This window comes from Colletotrichum gloeosporioides (genome assembly GCF_011800055.1).
Source record: "Colletotrichum gloeosporioides strain Lc1 chromosome Unknown consensus_60, whole genome shotgun sequence".
Taxonomy (NCBI): domain Eukaryota; kingdom Fungi; phylum Ascomycota; class Sordariomycetes; order Glomerellales; family Glomerellaceae; genus Colletotrichum; species Colletotrichum gloeosporioides.
The window spans coordinates 265,795-290,757 of NW_025544705.1; the positions used below are offsets into that span (position 1 = coordinate 265,795).

The 24,963-nt window shown below is 51.5% G+C and overlaps 8 protein-coding genes across 8 annotated transcripts; 2 read left to right on the top strand and 6 right to left on the bottom strand.

The window, feature by feature from the left end:
- Positions 1–316: 316 nt before the first annotated feature.
- Positions 317–896, bottom strand: GCG54_00013954 (uncharacterized protein; the record flags this gene model as incomplete). The annotated part of the gene is made up of 3 exons (XM_045413800.1): positions 317–536; positions 588–713; positions 787–896. The coding sequence occupies 3 exons, from the start codon at positions 894–896 to the stop codon at positions 317–319; spliced, it is 456 nt and encodes a 151-aa protein (XP_045261879.1).
- A 622-nt stretch (positions 897–1,518) lies between these two features.
- GCG54_00013955 (uncharacterized protein) lies at positions 1,519–2,319 on the bottom strand (the record flags this gene model as incomplete). The annotated part of the gene is made up of 1 exon (XM_045413801.1): positions 1,519–2,319. The coding sequence occupies one exon, from the start codon at positions 2,317–2,319 to the stop codon at positions 1,519–1,521; it is 801 nt and encodes a 266-aa protein (XP_045261880.1).
- Positions 2,320–2,956: 637 nt separating this feature from the next.
- GCG54_00013956 (uncharacterized protein) lies at positions 2,957–3,772 on the bottom strand (the record flags this gene model as incomplete). Its single annotated transcript, XM_045413802.1, has 2 exons — positions 2,957–3,038; positions 3,087–3,772. The coding sequence occupies 2 exons, from the start codon at positions 3,770–3,772 to the stop codon at positions 2,957–2,959; spliced, it is 768 nt and encodes a 255-aa protein (XP_045261881.1).
- A 21-nt stretch (positions 3,773–3,793) lies between these two features.
- On the bottom strand, positions 3,794–5,483 carry GCG54_00013957 (Mating-type-like protein ALPHA2; the record flags this gene model as incomplete). The annotated part of the gene is made up of 4 exons (XM_045413803.1): positions 3,794–4,209; positions 4,264–4,589; positions 4,665–4,920; positions 5,033–5,483. The coding sequence occupies 4 exons, from the start codon at positions 5,481–5,483 to the stop codon at positions 3,794–3,796; spliced, it is 1,449 nt and encodes a 482-aa protein (XP_045261882.1).
- A 1,018-nt stretch (positions 5,484–6,501) lies between these two features.
- GCG54_00013958 (uncharacterized protein) lies at positions 6,502–8,006 on the bottom strand (the record flags this gene model as incomplete). The annotated part of the gene is made up of 2 exons (XM_045413804.1): positions 6,502–7,919; positions 7,973–8,006. 2 exons carry the CDS (start codon positions 8,004–8,006, stop codon positions 6,502–6,504), a joined length of 1,452 nt encoding a protein of 483 aa, XP_045261883.1.
- A 1,736-nt stretch (positions 8,007–9,742) lies between these two features.
- Positions 9,743–11,484, top strand: GCG54_00013959 (Quinate permease; the record flags this gene model as incomplete). The annotated part of the gene is made up of 3 exons (XM_045413805.1): positions 9,743–9,848; positions 9,910–10,702; positions 10,758–11,484. 3 exons carry the CDS (start codon positions 9,743–9,745, stop codon positions 11,482–11,484), a joined length of 1,626 nt encoding a protein of 541 aa, XP_045261884.1.
- A 1,720-nt stretch (positions 11,485–13,204) lies between these two features.
- Positions 13,205–14,830, top strand: GCG54_00013960 (uncharacterized protein; the record flags this gene model as incomplete). Its single annotated transcript, XM_045413806.1, has 3 exons — positions 13,205–13,283; positions 13,362–13,502; positions 13,551–14,830. The coding sequence occupies 3 exons, from the start codon at positions 13,205–13,207 to the stop codon at positions 14,828–14,830; spliced, it is 1,500 nt and encodes a 499-aa protein (XP_045261885.1).
- Positions 14,831–21,241: 6,411 nt separating this feature from the next.
- On the bottom strand, positions 21,242–22,754 carry GCG54_00013961 (uncharacterized protein; the record flags this gene model as incomplete). Its single annotated transcript, XM_045413807.1, has 3 exons — positions 21,242–21,392; positions 21,444–21,762; positions 21,842–22,754. The coding sequence occupies 3 exons, from the start codon at positions 22,752–22,754 to the stop codon at positions 21,242–21,244; spliced, it is 1,383 nt and encodes a 460-aa protein (XP_045261886.1).
- Positions 22,755–24,963: the final 2,209 nt, after the last annotated feature.

The following is a 24,963-nucleotide window of genomic DNA, read 5'->3' on the forward strand; positions in this document are numbered from 1 at the left end:
CTGCTGAGAGAAATGTGTTGAACTGTGCACATCTATTGACTCTGGTACCGGGCACAAACGCCCTTGATTGGTGGAAGAGTTGGCAACTGATTTGTGTCCCTTCCATAATTCCTCCCAAGGTAGGAGTCCGCATTTACCACCTGTGCCAATTTCTTCTTCTCAAGCTATCTGTGTGACAACCGTTCACGGCGATAAATTGTTCTCAATCAGCAGCCAAAACCTTATGCTACGATCTTGTCAGTCAAGTTGGCTTTTCGGGACGGGTACAATCGTCAAACCTGTTTTGCAACACTTCGCAGAAAGAGATGTTGGCCAATCAACAACCAAAAACTTTGCGGATGCGCTTACCAAGACCAGTCGTCTTGGGCTCGGGAACAATATACGTGGAAGGGGACAGCAGAAGATAATCATCGTCGTCCTCCTCCTCGAGGTAGTCGAAAGGACGGTGACTTCTCGAGTCAGTCGCCCACCGACGTCCATACCTAGAGCTGAGAATGTCGAATCTGTGGCGCTCGTCTTTGACCATGCCCCCGTTTCTATTGACAACAGCATGCTTGAAAGAGTCCATCACCTTCTAGATGGCGGACAGAGGCATGGTAGCCCAGGTGGCGAGTTGCGCCACGACGACAATGATAGTTCCCCCACAGCCGGAGTTGGGATGGTCTGAGTCCGCGACGGTATGAGCATCATTTTCGGGCGGAAGGTGTAAGATCCTGCGCACATCCTTTTATTAGCAAGAGGAACGAGACGATTGCGACGGCAGTGAGGGTTGAGAGTGAGAAATACTTGAGGTGAGACGCGACCCGTATTCCAGGCATGGGCGGGAGCATTTTGAACTCGTCATCGTCATCGTCGAGCAACGAATAGCTCGAAGGCTGGGAGCCCGTGGATTCCATCGCGGCTGTCTTGGATTGAGTGGTTGAAGGCAAGGGACTCAGGTAAGTTGGATGTGTTGCTGGAGAAGGAAGCTGGGAAGAGACTTCGGAGGATGAGAATGAGGCAAGAGATGAGGTCAGCAATGGCGCCTCCCGTGTGCCTGCCTGTTTGACCGCTTCAATAGAAAAGCAGTTCCTTGTAAATCCGACTGCTGGCTCGCTATTGAAAAGGCTCAGCGCTCAACAATTGATCACGCATAAAAGTCCCAGTCCATTGACATTCTTGTGGGGTTTATTCTGCAAATGTATTGTGGCAACGGCTTGAGTGAAGCAGAGTGTCATGAGGATAGATCTGGCCATCTGCAATGCACAAGAGGCGGTGACTCTTGTAAAGAAGACCAGAAATGAATTATGTAGCGGCCTTTGTTACAGTGAGATTAAGGAGATCAACCAAAACTTAAAGAAAAAGAAACAGTAAATGATTCATTCTTAGGGGCTGATTGCCAAGGGAGACAATGCTTGCCATGCTTTTTAGAAAACATTCAATCTACTGCGGGGCTTCCCCATTGAATGAATAAGTAAGAAGAGTTGCGTTTCAAAGAAAATTGCTGCAGAGATAGTAAAATCCATGATCAACATTATCCTATAGCGACCCCTCAGGCCACTTGTACTCGGGCCAGGGGAATTGAGGATTCCATGTGTGCTGAAGAATGATGCTACCCTCAGGAAAGGTCTTCTTGCTGCCGTCTGGTAATTTGACCGAGCGGGCGGGGGAGGGTATGGTCCAATTTGCAACAATCCCGTTTTCCTTCGCCAAATTTTCATACAACTTTGCAACCTTCTCAGGCCGTGGCCTGAAATTGTCGAGGTGATCGGGATCCGTAGACTCTTCGAATTCGCCAGGTTCCGCAGTAAACCATAGCTGCTGATGGCTTTGCTGTTCTTCCATGTCCATCCCGCCACAGTTGCTGATAGTACTTTGCTCGTAGTCCTCTGTAAGTGGCATCTCCACTCCACAATTATCCAAGTCCTCCATGATGTCTATGTTGGCAATTTCGTAGTTGACCCAAGTAAGTGGCAGGCATTCTGCTTTAACGAGTATCTTGATGAGGACGTTGACGCTTTCGGCCTCGTCGGAGTCGACTTGGTCTTGCGTCGCGAATGAGTCAACATACCAAACTGCAACGTCCGAGGCGGCATGATTGTCAATGATGACGAATCCATCTGTTCGACCAGCCGCGTCTTCAGCACGCCGGATCTCGGCATGTGACTTGTCGTGGTATGAAGGATCATCTTTGATCACCATCTCGAGGATGGGGCTGAATCTTGAGCATGCACCTAACTCGAACGCCTTCTTGAGCTTTGCCAGTGCATCTTCGGGCAGGCTGGTCGTGACGTAAGCGTTAAGCTTGGGAACGTTCGTTGGCGGCGAGATATAAACCATGGTTGAACTTGGTAATAGAATGATGCTGGGATGGACGATACGAGGGGAGGGCGTCGTAATCGGAGGTGGCTAATGGTGTTATATATCTTGGCAGCGCGAGGGGCTCAGATGATTTTGACTTTGGAAGGATTCAGAGCTAGTGGGCCGTGATGCCGTAGGATGAGAGTGCAGTGCCTGAGTGTTACGTCACAAAGGATCGACATGGGCCTGGCCAATCTGAAAAAGGGCGGCTTCATGAGACGAGCTGTCTTACCCAGCACCCCAGGTAATGTCTGGCAGCCTGCTGCCTGCAGAAAAGCGCTAATTGAAGGGAGGCGTTTTTGAAAAATGCCCAGCTAGGTTTCATTCGGTTAGTAATAAGAGCTACGTATCGTTTTAACTGGTAATATGAACCCCGCATATCAATGGCTGAGTGTTCACTTGTGATTCGACTTTCCTAGCAGCTGTGTAGGTGCTAGGAAGACTTGGAGGAACGTCGATGTTAGGTTGTAATTAATACTGGCTTTGAAATGCGAGTGCATCTGCATCCAGCGATTTCATTCTCACAGGCTTCGATGTTTCCCTGATGCTTAGGTAGTCACAAATCTATATGGGCTAAAACTTGGTGTTAAAGATAAGGGAGATGAAGTGGTAACCCTCATCGTGGTATTCCAGCCTGGCGTTTGAAGTCTTCAAGCCACTCCATGTTATCGGCTGCAGTTTGGTTCCAAGGGTCGTCACTGGCGCAGCTTAATAGGCTTTCTGTGTCAAAAGAAGGGGGAACTTACTCGTCAAACAGCAGAAAACGAGCCTGATGACGAATTTCTTCGTCTGATGGGACATGATGGGTGGGGTTGTTTGAGGACATCGTCGATGCCGCCCATCGCTTCAGCTCCATAGCTAACCATCGATGTGAATTGCAATCGTTTAGTACGAAGGCTCCTGACTTAAGCCAACCGGGTCTACGGAGACTTCCTGCTGCTTCGTGAGCAGTTTCAGGCAACTTTTGGTACTGGCGAGAAGAGGCATCTGCTAGTTGGAGCTCAGATGCCGTTCCCTTTTCCAAATTCCCCTTTTCTAGCATATGAGGATACTGGATGTCGTCCATCTCAAAGATAAACGCATCAGATCTAGATTTGGGGCGCGAGAACAACCCTTCATCATGGGTGTCTGTTTGCAGACCCAGCGTGCCATTCTCGTTCATGGGAAAGCTAGCCCTGGAAGCGTGAGCAATGCTCAGACCCAGTGGCCCCAGAAAAGCATCTGTGAGTTTGCTGGGGTCTGCCCCGGCTGGAAGTTTCTGCTCTGTGTTGGACAGGAGGCGGGTGCGCTTCTTGAATCCATAGAGCCATGTTGTAGAGGTGGTAATCAACTTGGTCAGCCAATTGGCAACAAAGTCAGGAGATCCAACCGTGAGTCCCTCCTCCATGCGTGTAACAATTCTACAGGCCTCTGCTTGGAGATCATTGTCCATTGGGACTATAGACTGAGACGCTCAAAGAGTGTGGACGTAGTCTCGCAGCTGAAGCTCTAGCGGGCACGAATCAAACAGTGTCCTTTTCCCGTTGATCCGGAGAACTGAAAGTCTACTCTCCGCCTGTGATCTTATGGATCCAAATTTCGCCTTCGTGGTAATGTCTTCATTTGATTCGATGAGATCTCGTAGCCAGGATGAGGTGTCTGTCTCTTGAATGTTGGGCGAGGTGCACAGAACCTCCGATGCAAATATGACACGGCAAGCTTCCAGTTGAATTTCGGAATTCTTGGGTACCTGTCCGTATTCGTCCATATGTCTTTGCATGAAGTACTCCAGCTCCAAGGTCAACAATTCGTACGCACTGCGTGGTGAATTAGGAGGAACTAAGGTGGCATTGAATGGGAATGGCGTGTGACGCTCGTGATCAATGATATCTTTCGGCTCGGTTAGACATGTCCTCGAGGTTACTATGAGATCCCAGGACTCACACGGAGGCATAAAGTGTTCAACAGTCTCCATCACTGATGGTTCAAAACCCCAATCACCAGTCCAGGATGCCATTGTTTTCCCCGACTTGAAGTGGTCCGCTAAATGATCAACGCGATCTTCCCAGGTCGGAAGCAACTGCTCGCAAAAGCCGCAACGCGAGCGAATCTCCGGGGTAGCAGTTTTCCAACCTTCTATGACCCAATCAACGCCTGGTGCGTCATGAAAAAGGCGTAAATGCTGTTTCAGATGGTCCTTACGGTTGAAGACTCTCCCGTGACAGGCCATGTAGTTGTGAAGGTTGAGATGTGCCTCATCTGGATTGGATCTCTCGCAGAAAACGCAAGCCTGAGCACCGGTGCTGGGATTGACGCTTGTCGGGCCATTGGGAGCACAAGCCCATCTATCCAGTGGTATGTGGAGCGACTTCTCGTGTCTCTTCCATTCGTACTTGGCGCGAAATGTCTCTGTACAAAATGTGCACTGGAAAGGGCCTCGGTTTTGCACAAGGGGCGTGCTGTGCCCTCCTTTACGAGTTCTGGGCCGTCCTCGTTTCTTGAAAGAGGGCGGCAAACTTGCAGATTTAAGTGAGCCTCGAGAACTTGCAGATGCCTTGGAGCCCTCTCTGGAAGATACGACACTACTTGCCGAGCTTTCGCCCATGAAATATGATGGATCTGATCGAGCCTTTGGAAAGATTGTATTGATTGGGTCACCTAAAAACTTTTCAGCCATGGTTACTGTGTAGGATGAATGTCCTACTCTATGCAGGGCGGTTGTAATTGGACTCACTTGAGGCTGACGGATTCCCAGAGGCTATTGCGCGAGCGATATCATCAACTGCTGCAGGCTCATCCTCGGGAGGCGAGTCAACCCATCTCTCCATAGGATCCATGTCAAGATAATGGCTCTCCATGCGTGTCCGATTCGGAATTGGAGTTCCTGGACGCCTTGGTACATGGGCGCCTGACTCATCTGACCAAGGAGAACGTGCAGGAGTGGTGTTTGCGAGTGATTTCTGGCGTCTTCTCGCATTGGCAAGCCAGTTTGATATCTGAGTTTTGGAAAGTCCAGTCGACAGCTGCAGACTCTGCCTATCGGCTTGACTAGGATACGGGTAGTGACTGTGGGTATTAAGCCACTCTTTGAGAAGACGAGCGGTGTCTCTGGAAAATCGCGTTCCTATTTTGGGTGGAACGGCACTGTTGGATGGCGCAGCCATATCCGAAATGGAGCTTGTGCTTCTACCAGATCTTGGTATTGTTGTGCGCCGTGTTAAAGAAACTGATTGTTGTGAGGATAGTGTGATCGCAACTTGGTCATCAAAGTTTCGAGAGACTTGACCGGCCTCTAGCTACACAGTATGAGTCAGTGGAGATGGGCAAGAAGTGGAGGACTTACTTGGACTGGATGACTAGGGGTTTGTGGCTGGCCGAGGTCCATTTCGAGGAGATCGAAACTTCCGATGGAAAACATCGAATTTGGCAAATCAGTTGAAGTAGACCGAAGGGTGAGCTTATTGGCAACGGGTGAGACTGGACTGGCAGGATCTTGTTGATTGACGCTTGTCGCATCGCGAGTATCTGCCTGTGGAGGATGCTGAGACTCTGACCAGGGTTGCTCCTCGCGTGGTGTAGGTGGCTCATCCTGGATGGCTGCCATCGTAGCCCAAGATAATTTTGGTTTGTATTTCTCACTTACCAATACGGGGCTTCAACTGAGAAATGGATGCTCAGTAATGTGATAAGAAAGTCATGTCCGGAGAAGAACGGAGTCGAAAGCTTGTCCGACACTTGCGCCAATCTAGTGACCTGTGACTAAGGCACTAACTGCATGAACTCGTCAATCGCGCCTTTTTGGCGAAATGTACACGTCAGGACAGTTTCTGATTGGCTCAGTTTCGCCGCATTAGAATGGATGTCGGCCAAAAAAAGTTGTATTGTTCTCCGATCCTTAGATAAAAAAAAATACAAAAGCTCATCTTGATTAGAACGATAAAATCAAGGAGATACTGGACGCATGAGGTCTATTCAACTTCCGGACTCTCAGCCTGCGCCAATTGCTCTCTTGCGAGGTTTGAAGACGGACCCCGGTTTCGGATATGGGCGCAATTGACAGCGTTTGGTGGGTCCTCAACATTGGATGGAGGTTGGCCCAAGCATCTTGTCAAGAGAGGCATAGTCACCGCCAGTTGAGAAGTGCTTCTTCGACGAGAAGAATCTTTCTGAGTGTTATCAGCACTACATGAGCCCAATTGCTTCAAAGTCGGCTTGAATGGACGTGCAGATGGTGTCTACCACGGCGTCCTCTTCGGCTTCGGGAATCCCCAATGCACCAGTCGGCCAGGTCACTGTGTACACCAAAGGCCCTTGCTTCACGCTAGATATGTTGAAGCATATCGGGGCACTCGACACATGACCCGGCTGGGAAAAGACAACGTGCGTGATTGTAGGTTTCTTCTCGCCGTCGCGAGTCGCACCTTCGAAGGCGCCAACGTTGCTCACTTCGTGCGAGCAATCGCGGCGCTGGCCGAGCTTAGACAGCAGCCACTTCCTGACACTCGGCAGATACCTGAGCAGACCGATAGGTTGGTCTTGCAAGGTGGCTGCGGTCTCGGCGAAAGACTTGGTGCTCGAACTGGCTGCCAACCATTCCGCATCGGAAAGTGGACCAGCCGAGGTCAGTTTCGGGTGAACCAAGTACGTGGCTGACACAAATTCTCCCATCTCGTCGCTGGGAACTCCGACAGACTTGCGCATGTTGATGGCCGTCTGAGACACAAAGTTGGTGACATTGACTTCGCCGAAAGCTTTGCTCATCCCTCGCCCAATGAACTGATGTAACAGTCCCATCAATTTGGCGTCATGTGTTTTCGCCTGGCACAGTGCCCTGTCCACCAGAGGGGATTCAACAACCCTCAGAGCAATCTTGGTCCTGGACTTGTCGCCGGCGAAAGCCGCTGGAGACCCAGTCCAGGTGCCTTCATCAAGAGTAGAGGCCTGTGCTTTGAGACCCAACCAGTCTGATATGAACTTAGGGAAGAACACAGCAACCAAAGGGCCCAAGAGAAATGACCAAGATATAGGAAGGCGATGAGGCGTGTCAAACGGGAGCCCAAGAGCAACTTGTGGTGGCTTGACAGTCGACGGGGCATCGGAGGCTAAGTCTGAAGACCCCCTGATCGCTTCGAGTAGAGATTGATGTAGAGAGATTCCTGAAAGTCCATCGCCAATCATGTGTGACCAAGCGAACGCGATGAAAGTCTCCGAGTTGGAGAGAGGCAATATGATGATTCTCCAAGGAGGGATGGTGTGATTGAAAGGACGGTCTAGGTTGGAGCGCTGCAATTCCTCTATTGCGTTCCATCGTTCGAGCTTCGTTGAGATGGGCAGTTCTTTGATTTCAATGTGATCATTCAGGTCGACCATGTGTACACGCTGGTAGAAGGATTTATCGGTGTGCCTGTCTCCCACAGTGACGCCCAGAAATGGATGTTGTTCGATACACCGTGCCAGGGGCCCGAATAGCGATTGGGGTGACCTGATAGCAGGCCCATTGCCACGCTCGTAGATGGCGCCTATAATGACTGCATGGTAGAACCCAAGGTCCTCTCTGCTGATTGTCCGCTGTTCGTTTGGACCTTTCATTTGCGCGTGAGCTGATATGATCTTTGATCCCTTGCTGTGATGCTGCACTGCAGAGAGTACTTACTCGCATATCTCAGGAACACTCCGTCGACCTCCATTATGTCGGACCTGTCTATTAACCGGCAGTTACAACCTTCCAGTAACGTTGAGTATGTGCATAGAAAAATCGACAATTGGTCTGATTTATTTCCAATGCCCCTTTGCTTACTGTTGTACGAATCAGGTTAGGCGGATGTCTCGGACAGTAGGAGGAGGTTGGGAGGCCACCAACAGCTCCACTATCGACGGATCGATTAGGCAGCACGAAGTGCGACAAATTTCAGCTGCACAAGCATTAATTCCGATCCACCAGCGTTAAACATTCTAGGAAAGCTGCATCGCTGGTCAGTTTTCTGGGTTGTTGACCAGCCGTCCAATTCCCTGAAAGCCTTCAGAAATCCTGACGTGCGAACAGCATATTACGAGATTCAATGATTCTACTCTTTGAACCTTGACGAACGAGTTTGCCAGACGCTGTCCAAACGAATGGGCATAGGCGCGTTCCCATGGCGAGAGGGGTAGTGCAGCATACGTGCTAGACGGATCCTTTTCACGTGGTCCACCTGTAGCATGTCAATGAGTTTGGGAATGAACAACTTGTGATCTGAATAAAAGTCAATACCTCAACCAGTGCGGGCAATTTTAAACCCAGGTCTTCGGTAAACCATGGAAACTTCAATGTTTCCTCAAGCAGTAAACCTCGTGCTGCCTCACAGAGTCTCTGTCTGCCACAGGTAAATCAAAGTACCAAGCAGTCTGGACCACGAAAGCAGCAAATCGAAAACTTCTTCAATTCATAGACCGATTGCGAAACGTCATATGGGATATACTCCCGTCATCGGCTGGCCAAGAACTAGAAGTTCATTCTTGGGCAAGTGTGTCGCTCGGCAGGCCGACGGTTGATGACTGAAACCCATCTCTTTATACTTTTCGTCGGTCTTGGTAACTGTGGCATGTTTCCATTCTGAAAACGTAAGCAGGTTGTCGCACTTCTGACTCGATATCTTCCGACTTGTCTCGGTTGAAAGCCGACGGCGGGCTTCCTGGTACCGGGTCAAAGCCGACTGATGGTCTTCCGTGACCAAGGATTGAACCAAGATAGGGGTGTGACCTAGATTTGCACCTTGCCAAGATTGTAAGCTTCCGCCGTTTGATCCACGCGTTCGCGGAGAAGTAATGGGGACTCGAGCACCTCCGGGGAAGCTCACTGGTCCCGGGGTCCCCAGAAATCTCCTAGGACTTAGTGGATATGTCCCATACATCGGACGAGGCCCCATCCGCTCATAGACATCAACTGCGAATGTACGGCGGATGCATCCAGGCACACGACAGTCGGACTCGCGGCAAAGTCTACTTCGTTGGGGCTACGGCGACTGTGCTTCCTTGGTACCATGCCCCAAGGACGTGTTTCCCGGAAGAACGTCTCATCTTTACTGTCATTGAGACGAGTCATGGAATGATGCCATTACGAATAGCACTCTTCGCCAATGCATTCAGTGTCCAAAGTGTGGCTAATGTATGCCGGAAGGAACATGGATAGCTTTTCTCAACCGATGCCCATATTGTCAAGCCGCCACGTGTGTACCTAGCACACTTCACGGCCTGCAAGTGGAGTTACTTAGAATTGATCCTACTGGAAACTGGACATCGGACTGAAAGCGCCAGAGCAAAAAGCATTAATACCACCTGCCGTTCCTCCTATCTGTCTCTCCTTATTTCTCTTTTTATCTTGCTTTGCTATCCGTACTATCTTTCTGGCCAAGTCGGTGTTCAGGTCCCCAACAGTTCTGCGAAGATGCCTATAATCGACAGGAAAATCTACGAACAAACCCCCAAAGAGGTGATCTCTTGGAAGATCGTGGCATACTGCACAATACTTTCCTTCACCGGGGCTCTCCATGGTTAGTGTAATGGGATCTTACCGTCTCGTCAGAGAACTTACTGACATAATCTTCGTTCTAGGATTCAATACTGCGAATATCTCCGGTGTGCTCGCCATGAAGCCGTTCAAATCACACTTCGACTTCCAAGATATGAACACCGCCAATCTCGCCAATTGGAATGGATGGATAACCTCTGTGCTAATTCTTGGATCGTGTCTCGGGTCGTTGACTTGCGCCCCGTTCATCGAGAGACTCGGACGGCGATTCTCCCTGGTAATCTTCACAATCCTGTTCGTGGCCTCAGCAGTTCTCATGACTGCGAATCCTGGTGGATCCGGCGGACGGATTCAGTTCATCGTCGGGAGGGCTCTGTCAGGCTATGGGTCCGGTGCCGCCAGTGTCGTCGGCCCCGGGTACATTGCAGAGATCGCTCCTCAGAGCATTCGTGGCGGCTTGACTGCATTGTACAACGCCAATACGATGCTGTCAGTTGGTCTTGCATACTGGATCAACTTTGGCTCCTTGCAACACATTAGAAACACGCAAAATGCTCAGTGGCAGATGCCTATGGCTGTTCAAGCTCTTCCTGGAGTCATCCTTCTGATTGGCCTCCTTTTCATGCCCGAGTCTCCAAGATGGCTCCTGAATCATGGAAAGGTCGAAAAGGCGCAAAGCGTACTCGAAACTCTCAGATCTCTCCCCCGCACCCACCCCTTTGTGCGCCAAGAATTTGATCAGATCCAACGGGGACTGGAAGATCAACCAGTTGCGCCGGGCCTCAAGGGTCTTTTCCAGGAAATATGCTCCGAAAATATCCGAAAACGCCTCTTCATGGTCATGTTTATCCAAATTGGCTTTCAGTTCAGTGGCGGGTAAGTCCCCTTAGTCGAGGGAGTCTTTATGGAACAAACACCTAAAACCCACTAGGAACATTATTACCTACTACAACACATCGATTCTATCGTCTATCGGGCTTACGGCGCCTTCCGTCAACTATCTCTTCTCGGGAATCTACGGACTCGTCAAGTTCATCGCAGTGCTTCTTTACTGCCTGTTCTTCATCGACCGGTTCGGACGACGTATGGGACTCTTCATTGGTTCCGGTCTTATCGTTGGGTCTCTGACGTACATCACCATTTATCTGGCTGTTGCCAACCCATCAGGAGCCAATGGTACTGGCCCAGCTGGATGGGTCGCAGTCGTGTGCATCTACATCTTTGCCCTTGGGTATGCGATTAGCTGGGGAACTATTCCGTGGATCATCAACGCCGAAGTCTTTCCCACGAAGGTCCGTGGTAGTTGTATGGCAATCTGCATTACCTGGCAATATCTGGTCAACTTCGCGCTCTCGCGCGCGCAGCCTAACATGGTGATTGCCATGCACTCATGGGGCCCGTTCCTTCTGTTCACTTTATTCACCACCATTTCCACGACATACTGTTATTTCGCATACCCAGAGACGAAAGGAATGTCCATGGAGAAAATGGATCAACTTTTCCAGATGCCCTGGCACAAGGTCGGAAAGTCGAGTCTCGCCATTGTCAACTCTCAGAATGCCCAGAACGGCGGGTCAGATGAAGAAAAGGTCATGGTTGTGACGGCGGAAGATGCACACGAGCATGAGGACAGCGTGAAGCAGACACGAAAGGAGTAACGATCACGGACATCTTGTCTAATTCATATGTGTACAATAGATAGTGCGCTCCTGCAGCTGCTGTATCGATACGGCCCATAAGGCTCCCCCATAGTCCGGTACTTGATCACCCACATCTTCCTTTGGATTTCAGTCTCGTCCCATTGCATAAGTAGATATTCTCATTGACGAGAAATAAGAAATCTCCCGCTTGATTTCCGTAGTCATGGTGTAAGAGACCCAGTGAATGGATTTGATTGGCTAGGTACTCATCTAGATCCCTATTTGATCGGGCGAAAGCCGATGGCCATCCGCCGGTAAATTTTCGAGGCAGTCCAACAATTCGGCTTTGTTCCGACGACGAGTCAACAATACTGATGCACAGTCCTTTCATAAGCAGAACCTTCGTTCCATAGTCTGCAGGCATTTAATTGTACTTCATCAGTTGAATCAAAGACAGGAGACAATTACGACAAGCTGTTATGACTACAGTCCTCATTATTAGCCGTGTGATGCCATGCGTTCAAATCCTAAATTCAGTGGCATTGCCCTGAAGCTATTCTTAATGTTGAAATTTCTTTGGTTGATGAAATGCAGCTTGGATATGAGCCAGAAGCTGGTTTGGAGTACTTTAAGTAAACCGTATTGTTGCGTTTCCTGATCTGCCCCAACCAGTGGCCAGCGTAAGGGCGTTAATACACATGGCATGAGTACTTCCGCATTTCGATCTTCGAAACTGGAAAACTAATAACTTTTTCAACAGCGCTACTCGATTTCAGCAGGCTGATTCCGGGTGAAGCGCGCCGTGGATTCGGAAGGAAATGGTTCACCGATTTACCAAACGTGTACTCTGTTTCTCCGTGCTTGCTGCGGTGAAAGGTTACATGTATTGGTGTTTCAACTGACTTTAGGACAAAATATGGAGGTCTCATAAAGGCCCCATTGTTGCGCTTGGAAACACAAAAGGTACGGGTTGAGACAGAATAAACACAGAGTATCTGAGACAATCTATTGTTGTGAGTGAAAAGAGAACCTGAGAAGTAAAGGGCCTCATACAAAGAGAGAACTGATGATGATATTCTGTCTGCTATCATCTATGAAGGATCTGGCACAAACATGCCTGGCTCTCGAACCTATCTTCTGTGAACAGCCGAAAGCGAGTTAATACCATGTCTCGGAATGTCAACGCCTTACAATAGACAGTTGATGCATTATGGGCGTTCCTATGTTTTGGGCCTGATGAACTTAACAAGTATGACATTCCATACTAGATAGAGGTCGCAGAGAGTACAACTGTGAGAAGCCATGAGCAGTCTTTTCCTTAGATTGAATTGGAAGGCAACACTTCGTTGTCTAGGATGGATGAAAATAAAAGACGCGCTTTCTTTCAGTCTTTCTCTGCATATATGCTAAAGTCTTTGTTGACTTTCCTTTTGTGACAAGACCACAATGTGATTAAGGGTATCAGACAAAGTTCCATTTCTGACTTGGAATCCTTTCTCCTCATACCTTGTATTCAGGACATGCTACCATACTCAGAGCATCAGAGAAAGACCATGGCTTCGTTTACGATGCATCTGTTTGTACATAAGTTCCCATCCACCCTCGAGGAGGTCTTCATTTCAAAGTTGTTGTAATAAGATCAAACCTATGCTGATTGCCTGTATTCTGTATTGCAGCGCTCACTATCTTCTTTCCATTCCCATTCAACATTACTCGTACGTAAAGTTTTCAAGCAGAGATGGAACTGAGATCAAGACCAAAGCCTCTCCAGCCCGAACCTGAGCCCAAACGACAATCTGGGTCAACCTGCCTCTGTGGTCAGTCTATCAATGTAGCACCAAATAAAGTCCGACGACATTATGGAGTTGTGCATTGCTATTGTTACGTCTGCAAAGGCGTCTTCGTCAAGAGTACTCACACAAGGGTCAACCCAACCCATCGCATTGGAACATACGAGAAATTTCCTCCTGCCGACAAACGCCGTCCTCCAGTGGACGACGACCTTGCATCCCCGCATGTTTCAGAGAACATCGGAGGTAAGGTCAGTAGCCGACCAGTAAGCCGCTTGCAACGTTTCCAACAAGCTCAAAATGCGGAGAATCATGGTCATCCGAGCCGCCCTCGCTTGTTCACTCTTTGGGTTCTGATCGGAGACACTGACGATGCGGGCAACGTGGTGCACAAATACCAGCCGGATGACGTTTCATTCTGTGATGTCAGCCTCTATCTAGAGCCTGACTCGGTTCAGCACGAACCCTGGGTTCCGGCTGCGAGTAAATGGAAACAGTTGCAGAAGACATTCCCGGGATTCCTTAAGTCATCAAGCGGGCATATGCAGGTCCACCAGTCACTCTTGACTAGCGTGATTGCAACAGCTTCCGATGGGAATGAACTGAAAGGTGCCATACGAACTTGGGAGCAGGTCGAATCTCATCTGCAGGCCAGAGATCTTCACTTACAATTTGACCTTGACCCCCGCAAAGATCGCATGGTGCTGGCTCTTATGGAAACTGGATTTCCCGTCAAGTCAGCCATTCAATCACAATACGAATGCATCGAGGACTATCTTCAAGTCATCGGTTCCGCTTACAACTCGCACACGATTGCATACCCGAGCAGAGAGGAGAGGAACGCAGCAGAGTACAAGCTGCAGGACATCCGCGCTTTGGATGAGATTGCCGAGGCCCGGGGCATGTGGAGGCCGACCACATGCTATGGTTTTGGAGACTGTGCTATGGCCAATAAGAAAGACATCTTGAAGCGCTCCTGGAGTTCCTCTTCTCTACATGCGACAACCGACGGAGGACACGCTTCGAAGCTCACTTGTGCCCGATCTAAGCGCCGAAAAGTCGTCAAGAAAGACGCAATCAACGCCGAAGAAGATGGCGAGGGTGTTTGGTTTCACCAGGAGTATGTGGAGATGTTGGCCGAAAGAGAACTTCGTGTGTTCATTGCCACACGACCTGATCCCAACGGCACCAGAGGACTGCGAGGAGAAGTGGTGCGCGTGTGCTGCACCAGGCCCGACACCAAGGACGGCGGTATGCATGCCACTGAGGCCATTGACGACACCTACGAGAGCCTTGGCACAACGAAAGATGCGGTTCACGAGTTCGCCCTCGATGTCTTTGAAGCTCTCAGAAATCCAGAATACGGATGGAAAAGTCGCTTCGAGACACTTGAAGTGGGCTGTCGACTTGATATCTCGGCTAAGGAGCGTGGTGGTCCATTGTTTGTGAACGAGATCACCAGGTGGAACGGGTCTCATTACTTCTCGAACTACTGCACTGGCGATCCTCATGCTCTGATATGCAGCACTTACGCCACTGCATGGAAGCGCTATGTTGAGACATTTGCTGGATGATTGAGGGAGACCGGATTGATTACGGATTTTCTGCTGCATAACACAGCATACTTTTGATCTGATACTCTGACCCATTGATGTTGCGAAGTGGCAGATTTCTTGCGAGTAGTTTCATTGAGATCATCTATCATTCTTATGTGTATTGATTCATTTTGGACGATGTAATGATGTTTGGAAAAGATTAAACCAGTGCTCATTATCGATTGGAAGTTGGGGTACGCATTTCGAGACGACAAGAGTAAAACCTAGCATGATGGTGTACATACGGTCGACTAAGTTCTCCCCAATATTCACAGTGCCAGGCCCACAGATAGACAATATTACTCCAAGATACCGTAGAAGAAGTGATTTCAAGCGGCCTGCGAAACTTTGTGAACATTTTGACCAAGTTAGTTGGCGCATGGGATGCCGACACGCACCTTGAGCATGACTGGCCCCACGCTGCCATTCAATTAAGCGCAGCAAGCGATGTTGGAGCTTGTGAAGCGCTCGTAGTTGCAACCTTCGCACACACAGGCGTTGGCCTCAATGGCACAGTGGCCACGGCCACATTCAGGGCTCCAGCCAAAGCCGGTCTCCCAGCAGTTTTGCGCAGCAACCATGGTTGCAATGGCGCTAAGAACGATGGAGATTGAGAACTTCATGGTCGAATGGACGGATATGGACAAAGTTTGAGGGTAATGAATGTTCTTTGGGGCTCGAAGTGACTGAGGGTTACAACACAGTTGCGCGGGGTGAAGAACGAAAAACCGAGACATCAAGAAAGGGGACAGGTGGTGTTTCAATACTTTTTCTGGTATTTACAAACTCACTTCCATGCCACCACATACAGGTGCCGCCGGAGGCACACATGCGTGTCATGTCGTTCCACAGCTGAGATTCGCTACATTTAGTGCCAAGATGTTTGTTGTCTGGAGCTCATACCTCATGCGCAGCTAAATGGCCCTGCTAGTTAGTGATGGTACTTCATGCAAGTGTGACTCTGGAAATCTTTGATGACCCGGATTGATCACATCGGTGGCTAATACACCAGGATCTAACGGCATATTATGCTGCTTTTGACTGATGCGCCGTTAGGGATACTATACCAGCTGCGATGCGACCCACATGCACCTCGCGCGTTTCAACCTTAAAAAGGATTGCCCAGCCTTGTCCCGGGATGTTCGTGGAGATCAGCTGGAGCGATGATCGGACGGCATCGGATCATGACCCAGTCGAGCAAAGACTGGCTGGTTGATGGAATATTAATCAGTGCGGGACCCTTGTCAATTGACCGGCGGCGGAAGCAGTCTGGATCCGTATCACGAGTTGAACCGTCCAAATTTAGGTGTTGATGATGCTGTTCATGGAGATAGAAGGAACTCCTTTCGGGCGCGAGACCGCAATGGTTGAGGGAATAAACATATCTCGGCAAAATGAATTCATGGTAGCATACCCCAACTGACAGATTCGGAGATGGGAGTTCTTATGTGAGAGCCAGAAGACACGAAGGCCTAACACTGATTGAAATGCCGACGGTATGTCATCTGCTTCCCAATGCTGTGTTGGGAGCTCGCTCCAGTACATACCTACCAAGACCGAAACTCCGCTTCAGAAGCCAACGTCACTACGAGTGGCTCTTGGTTTCTAAGCAGAGTCCAAAGGAGTCAAATGGGCACTCCTGACCATGTAACATCATGTTTGCCGCCTAATCAAGGTTGTTGAAGGCCTTGTTAGTCACAGTGGTCGTATGCGGAGTAGCCCTGAACGGCCGGTGCGGGAGATCTCCGGGGCCCACCCGGAGTAGTCCTCGGAAATCGTCAGCCAAGCCTTTTCGCGGAGGTCCATAACACAGCACTCGGTGGATAGTCCGGAGATTTGACCACTGGGGAATCACATCCGAAGTAGGTACCCTTTCCGGAACCCCCGAATCCGCAGGAGCTGGTGCTATTTCGGACACAACTCGGCTGTGGCGCAGAATCAAGGTAAGCCACAGGGTTTCTATAATACTGATGGGCTACGTCCAAGTACTTAAAGTCAACTTTGTCCGGAGAGACTTCAAGGGCATGATTAAATAAATGTTGGTCTGCCCGCACAAGAGTGTCCCTCCAAACTTCCTCTCCTTCCCGACCACAAACTCGTGACGGGCAATTACTTCAGCTAGCAGCTTTCACGGTGGTCACTACCGAAAGACCTTCGCTTCTGAGTCTTAGTACCACGAGCAGGTACTTGTGGGACTATTTTCGCCAGTAATCAACGAGAGCCTTTGAGTCGCCAAGAGCTTGATGTACCATGGAATTTCCGGCATCAAATGACGAGGGATCATTCGTGTTGCTTATGGTTATTTCGGATCTCTTGATGGGGAAAGGGGCTTGATGTCTACGCTCGTTTCGACAGGCATTCCTGTATTCCGGAGCTCGAAGCAGAAATCAATATGTAAGACTGAATGTTGATGTAGTAAATGATTGGTTTCGTGTAATTGGAAAGTCTCAAAAAGTCGCAGTATGTACAAGAAGGTGAAATGGGAATCAGACAACTGATGCAGCTGCCGATTTCTCTGTGGGTATGTGCATCATAACAGCCTCCGCGAAATCTCTACCCCTTTCTGGTCCCTAAAAGGACCCAACATCGTCTCAATTCTCAAAGCCTCCGCCATAAATGCGTAACATTCGTCTCTCTTCGCAACATCTCAGCCAAAGGTCTGCGCAACAGTCAAGGCATCATCTTGTGTTCAACCGCCACCCCTATTCTTCAAACTTCCACCTCTTCGTCTTGAGAGCACCCTTTATCGGCTGCCCCTCATCTTTGCAGGCTTGTACATGCGAGGCTGGGGGGTCTTGCCGCTGTTGGGGCAGGCGTCTCCGTGTCGGTAGATGATGACGGGCTTGCCGTCCGAGTCCTGGGTCTCGTACTTGGGGCAGTTGCACTGAGGAGCGTCGGCCATTTTGACGGTTTGGAGAAGGGTGTGGTAGTGGTTATTTGATACTGTGTAGGCTATATGTCAGCGTCCGTAACTTCTCAAAGGGCTTGAAGGATCCAGTTGTCTGTCTTACTTGCAGGTACAGTGGTTGGAACCCGTGTCGGAGGCGCCAGGCAGAAGCAGGAAAGGGGGCAGTTGTGGCGGTAGGATTTCAAGCTAGACTGGGATGTCGTGTGTGTTTGGTAGTCGATTCAGAGGCAGAAGCGAGTCTTAATGATCCTGAAGGAGTTGAGAGCTTGATTTGTCCTTCGGAAATCCTATCTCAACCTCGACGAGCAGACACATCTTATAATCGAATCCATCAACTGAGGCGCAGAACAGATCCAGCAGCAAACCCAACGTCGAGAAGAAGAAAATCTCTGTGACTCCTAGCTTTGGGCCTGGTGTTGTCCTCCAACGGGTAAGGCTACGACAAGGCATCTCAGGGACCCCCAGCGTGCGGCGAGGCAGATGAGCCAATTCCAAAGTATAGCACGATTGGCAGTGCAAATCCAGTTTGGGGGAGGAGAGACGGGAGATTTCGAGAAGGGGTGTAGACTTCATTCGCTGCCTCGTGGAAGCAAGGGAGGGTAGGTTTGTCCCAATCGTTGGAAGCAGATGGGAGGGGGGCCGGCACCTTCATTCCAAATCGCCGGGCCACCACTGATGACAGCAGGATTTGCAAATGGGCTGTGGGTAACATACCCGGTGACGTTCATTTCACTTCCAACAGTTTGCGAGCCTCCCAACGGGCACAGCAACACGGAGTCACGGGGGCACAGAGAGCGAATGTGTATGTGTGTGTGTGTCCAGGTTGGTGGCGCGGGCGTTGGGCAACTTGGCGAATACCCCAAGCGGAAAGCTGAGGACTCATGGAGTCAGGTCCAGGGTTCCAGGTTCAAGTGAACAATGGAGAACAACTGCTTGTCGGGCGAATCAGAGTCTGGAGCCGCGCTGTTGGTTCCTCGAACAAAGCCGGCACCAACAGGGGTTGGTCTCTGAAACTGGCCGCATTGTTGGTTGGTCACTGCAGCAGCTTTTGCAAAGTGGAAAGCCCAATGACGCCAGTGGTGTCCAGAGAAACCGTCATAACCGGCGCAGCAACGGGCCGGAACCTGCTTCGCCCCTTGCGAGATCAAGACAAAGAGTGAGAAGAAGGCCTTGACATATTATCTCCCTATGTTGGAAACAATGCAATTTGTTGTTGTTCAGGCCGAGGCCCTTTCATTTTGAAAAGCTGCATCCATGGCGGAGTTGTCACAACCTCTGACCTCGCCACATCCCAAATAGAAAAAAAGGAGGATTCGGTTACCAGACTCTCGGGTTTGAAAAAGCAACCAAAACCGTCTGAGAAGCAAACGGCCTCGTGGGAACCAGCTCCTGACATGTTTGCCAATCTCTCACAGACCCCAGCCTCGCCCAGCAACCCGACTCCTGGATGTTGGAACGCCTTTCAACACCAGGACCAACACCGCCAAGAAACAGCCCCCAAACCCATGTCGTTGGTTCCCCTATCAAAACCCGTCGTTGGAACCGGGGGACGTTGAACAGTCCCAAACCCCACAAATCCTCTTCCACGCCCTTGGCTCACCTGCGGCGGTGATACCCAAACCAATCACATACGCCCCAACAACCAACAAGCAAACACTCAAAAGGGAGCTTGGTGGCTCGATTCTCTCATCTAATTTCCCCTGACGTATTGCCGTTGTGCCATTGCAGTGACCACACACGTCCAACTTTGTCACAGCAAACACACTGTCCTCGGCCCGAAAAGCCTCTCCCGCAACTCAGCCAATCACGAACCCGTGCCCTCCAAAAGCACGCTAGCCACCGCAACCGAGATGACGAGCTTCTACTTTGAGTCCCTCTGCACCAGTATTTCTCTCACTTTTATCGACCTTCTTCTCTGAGAGTAGGCTCCAGCGTGACTTTCGTGTCCTCCTCTTCCCATCCCCCGCTTCGCCCAGCGCTGCGCCGCGGCCGCCCGGTCTTCGCGCGGGTCGCGACTCCGTGTTCCACCAATCGTTGCCCGCGCCATGCGCCGCCGCTTGTGATGACCGCGGCACAACCAACAGCCGCTTACCCGCGTTTTGTGCGTGTGTGACAATGCAATAGGCTCTCACTCTGTTGTGCTGCTGCGTCTGCTAGATTGCTAACCATTAGACGTTGAGGCCTTTCGGCCATTCTTTCGCCACTTGTCTGCGCCCCTTATCCGCCGTCAGCAGCAACGCCTGTTGTTGGCCGTGGTTGCAAACAAAAGTCCCTCTTGGCTTTGACTTCCATCTTTTGGATCACAAGCGTCGAGGTGTGTTTACGAGGTGACAGTCACAAAATGCGGCGCGGAAATTTCTGAAGTTATCCAATTGTATTTCTCCAGACGTTATCTTCCACTTCCATGAATCTCCCCTCAATGGTACCCTTTGCTATCTCATGACATTGCATGGCAAAAGGGTGATGTGATCGTATCTACCAGTTTATCTGGAAATTGGCTGATAAGCATGGCGTGCACTCGAATGCGGTTCAAACAAGCGAGGTCATCCGCGCGCCATGCGGCAAGTATGAATGCTTCCAACAAACCATCCGCGTCCTTGCAGTTACCGATGTCATCGATCCCTCTTGAATGCCGATCCCGGCATAACCCGAAGTTTGCTCAAAGATGGCAAACTGAACCTGCCAGCGACTGCAAATAGAATGTGGCAGTGGGACGGCTGAATAAGGCTGATTGTGCAGTTGGGTAGATGTGCGGGGCGAAAGTTCCGGCCCCGATTGTCTGCGAAGCAAGAGTCCGACAGAGGCGTGCCGTGGTCCACCTAAGTAAGGCCGCGCCTTTGACAAACATTTGTCGGGTCTATTTGTCGGGCCGCTGGAGAAGAGGTCAATAGTGATGGCAGGGCGGAATCCGAATCCTGCGGCCCCCACGACCCCACAGCCACGGAGCCGCGATCATCATGTAAGCCCGACCCCGACCCTGAACGACATCGCCTCAGTCCGCGAATAGCAACACGTTTGCTCATTCGCGTCTGCGCATAAATGCAGCTTCGGTTTGCATCCCAAGAAAGCCTTCCTACAATCAATTCCGTGTCCCAAAATAACACTCTCGCAACTGCCAGAGTCGAACAACGCCTCCTGCTGGGCGTTCGGATTGTCCGTAGCATGTACACTAGGCCTGCAGAGCGGCCTGTGCGACAGACAAGATCATGGTCGATAAAGTTCGGCTGCTGGACTGGACTTCCTGCTTCCTCAGGGACTGCCTTCCAGTCATGTTGACACACCGCCGCTGGCAACCCTCGAACGCTTTATCGCTTCTGCTGACGATAGGGCTGTCTGCGGTAGCTGACCGATTAACAGTGCAAAGACGCTAGGTTGAGCAAACATGTCGGTCAAAACTGTCGCCGGCCCGGAGACAGAGGGGCTCGGCCATTGACGGAGGCAAGCTGTCGTAAACGGACTGATCGAAAAGGTACTTTTCGTGTTCACCCGGTGCCTGATTCAGTGCCCGATTCTCTCATGTTCGGCGGGATTGTCGGGCTAAACTTTGGGCGTCGGCCTCGCTTCTTTTGTCGTGGTCGAGGAGGAAGCTGCACGCCTGCAGTTGTGGGCTCGTTTGGTGAAGGTTCCCTTGTTCTACAGAGTCAGCCAGCTTCATCAGAGTCAAACAATGGCGTTGCTGCTCACTCCCTGTCCTTGAAACGCCTCCGCTTGATCATCTGCAAGGCCTCCTTGCGCATCTTGGCTTGGAAGTGCTCGTTGAAGTCAAGAGTGATGAGATCCCACATGCAGTGGCGCTTAGTGTGGCGGTAGTGATCCAGAAGGTAGTAAAGATATTCCTCTTGTTCCTGGCGGCTGGCACTGGCGTTGCCATTAGAGGTACTTGTATTGGAGGCCACGGACGGCCCCGGCACGGGACGGTCCGACGGCTGTGTCATTTGGACATGACTCGGCGGCGAGTCGTGGTAGCCCAAACAGTTGATGCCCATGCGCGAGCAATTTAGACCTGTCCGAGCGCGTTAGTACATACGCCACGAGATTTGACAAGCGCACCCAGCCGAGGGACCTGCGAAACATTGACCTACACGTTGGGCGACTCTCGTCGCACGGCATCTTGCGGACCTGGCACGTCTTGCAGCCGGGATCAGTCGGCTGAACACGGGGTTGTAGTTGGGGACGGGCAGTCATGACAACATGAGAGGGGTTTGGCCGGGCGACAATCATGGGGTCAGGGCCATCATGTCCGGACAGGATGGGATTGAGAGTTAATGATGAGGGCATCGGGCCCGGAGGCAGAACATGACTCGCAGCGGGATGGGGGACCGGGACGGGCAAGATGGAGACGGAAACATCGTGCATCATGGGCGGCGTCGGGGGCTGACTCGGGCGCGATGCGGTTCGGCGTGAGGCATCTGCAGCAGCATCGACGTCGTCATCGCACAGGACGTTCTGCAATGCCATGACGGGACACTGGCCGGGCTTGGGGGCGGCAGGACGACATGACGGCCTCTCGGAAGCAGTGTGACTTGCGTTGCTGTAGTTGCTGCTGCTGCTTGTGAGGGTCGGATGCGATGGTGTTGGCGATGGCGACGGCGGGAATCTGAGGGCTTCGGGATGGCGGCTGTTGGCGGCAGTTGGCGGTGGAGGTGGCGGTGGAGCCGGGGCCAGACGGCGGTGAGTAGGATGGCGCGGCTCGACGCTGGTGCTGGTGTTGGTGCTGGTGTTGGCGTTGGCGCTGTTGGTGCTGTTGGTGTTGGTTGCAGCAGCAGCGTTGTTGGTTCCCGTGTTGTTGGTTGCTCTCCTCACAGACATGAAGGGTGATGATGAGTAAGACGAATAAGGTTCGGATCCGTCGGACGCGGCGTCGTGAAGCACATTGACAGGCGACGCCGTGGCAGAAGAAGCAGCAGTCGGTCGGGAATCCGCAGCGGCGGATGTTGCAACGGCGGCGTCGGGCGATGCAGCGGCAACGATGACGGGAGCAGCGGGCATCCGCATCATGTCTCACTCTGCGGAACAGTCTCCGCAGATATTTCTGTTGGTTTGGAGGACGCAGTCGCAGATGCAGGCGCGGCCCTCAGACTCGTCGGACGGCAGACGGTGCGCGAGACACGACCGACGCTCTTCTTTTTTTTCCCCCGTCACGCCTCACGCTCCGCGCTTTCGCTTCTCGCACCCTTCCACGTCCAAAACACGCGCGTGCGCCGGTTGCCGGTGGTGCAGTTGCAGTGCAATGCAATGCAGCGCGCAGCAGCGCAACGTGATGGTAGCGCAGCGCAGCGCAGCGCAGCCTTGGTCAGGTTGCCTTTATTCCCGCCCTGCGCGCTGAAGAAAAGCAACTCGGCACGAGTAAGGTAAGGGGCGGCGACGGCGGCGGCGACACAGACAAGGCGGAGCGGAGAAGGGGGGGAAATAAGGAAGGGAAGGGATGGCGACGGAAGGGATATGACGGGATGATAGGGACGGGAAGGGTTGGGATGAGATGGGATTGGAATGATGGGAGGATCCGATGGGATGACACGTGGAGAGCGTTGGCCGTTGGCTGTTGGTTTGTATCCGTTGTTGGTAGTCCAGTCCAGCCCGGGTTCAGGCGTGTTGGTTCGATCCTCTTTGTCAAAGAAAGTGTAAAACGGAGCGGCTGAAATGCAAAAAAGAATCAACTGCAAACACAACCAACAGACGGGACCAACAGCAGAAGCAGGGATGGCGGGGGGTGGAAGGATGGATGGAGGACAGGACGAGGAGCTGGAGGGATGAGGAGGGACGAGCGAGACCTGAACTGACTTGGCCTGACTGACCCGACCTGACTGACCTGACTGACCTGACCTGACCTGACCTTGACGCGGTACGTATGTACGGGCAAGGCAGCAGCAGCGCAGCAGCAACAGCAAAGGGGGGAGGGGATGTGGAGGGGGGAAGAGGGACGACGGGACACAGGGAAGGGGGAAGGGAAAAAAAGGGGGGACGAGCGACGAGCAGGAACAAATAAAAAGAGACGTGGATTCCCCTCCTTGCCTGCTGCAACCTTGCGGATCCAATGCTTTGCTTGGAGAATGAAGCCCAGGAAGAAGGAGGACGCGGGAGACACGGAGAGACGGACGGAAAGAAGGGAAAGGGAAGGAACTGGAACTGGCTCTGGATCTGGATCTGGACCTCAGGCTGCTCGGCTGCTGCTGCCACTCGCTCCCGTCCCGCCTGTTCCAAGGTTGGCTGCTCCTTCTCTTTCTCTCGGTTCTCTGGCAGGAACCAGAAAATGGGACGGGAATGACCTGAGGCCATCTTTCCATCAACAGGCAGGCCAGGCGAGCCAGCTCTTCGGGGACCATTTCAGGTGGGCGAAAGTGGGAAACCCACCTGCCACCTGCCACCTGCCCTGTCTGTCCTGCCACGCCTGCCTCCCATCAGAACCGGGCTGGAACCACGCACTCCAACTGGACCACCACCTGGTTCGCTCACCGACAGTACGTATCCATTCCGTACCCAAGGAAAGACCGCACCTTCCTTTCTCGCCGTTTCATTTGTCAGACAAAAATAAAAACGACAGCGCACGTACCATATTCAGCGCTATGCGCCAGGAAACAGGCGGACCACCAAGCGAGCACCGTTCCATCTGCCGCCCGACCATTGGCCCGTCTCCCGACGACCCACTACCCAAAAGCGCCCACCTTTGATTGGCTCCATCGCGCCATTCTGTCCTGCACGTGGACGCGTTGGTCACACGAAATTGTTGGTTCCAGCCAACCAACACCCGCCCGCCAATCAATTCCCGTCAATTATTCCCCTCACCCAGGAACCTCTCTGTCTCACCTCACCGCCTTCTCACTCACGCCCTCGAATCATGAATCTCATCCGACACCGTTGCCTCTCTTCCTCTGTCGTTGTCCGAGGAACGGCCTATGTTGCAGACTAACAAGCCTGTTCATGTCGGATAAGATTGGCATCTCAATTGTGTGAATTGCCCTCATTCAGCTTCCAATCGCGACGACACATTGACGCGATACCAAGGTATCGAGTACCGACTACGGTCGTATGGTTCTCTTGGGTGTCCAGGTCGTCAAAATAACATGACCCGGTCTTGGCCTACCTTTGACGTTCTCATATGCTCTCATTTACCTAGCCATCGTTATGGGATATGTGCTTGCATTAAGTTTTTGACATATGTACGGATACACTGCACAAGTACCAAGTACTACATGTAAACCGGCAA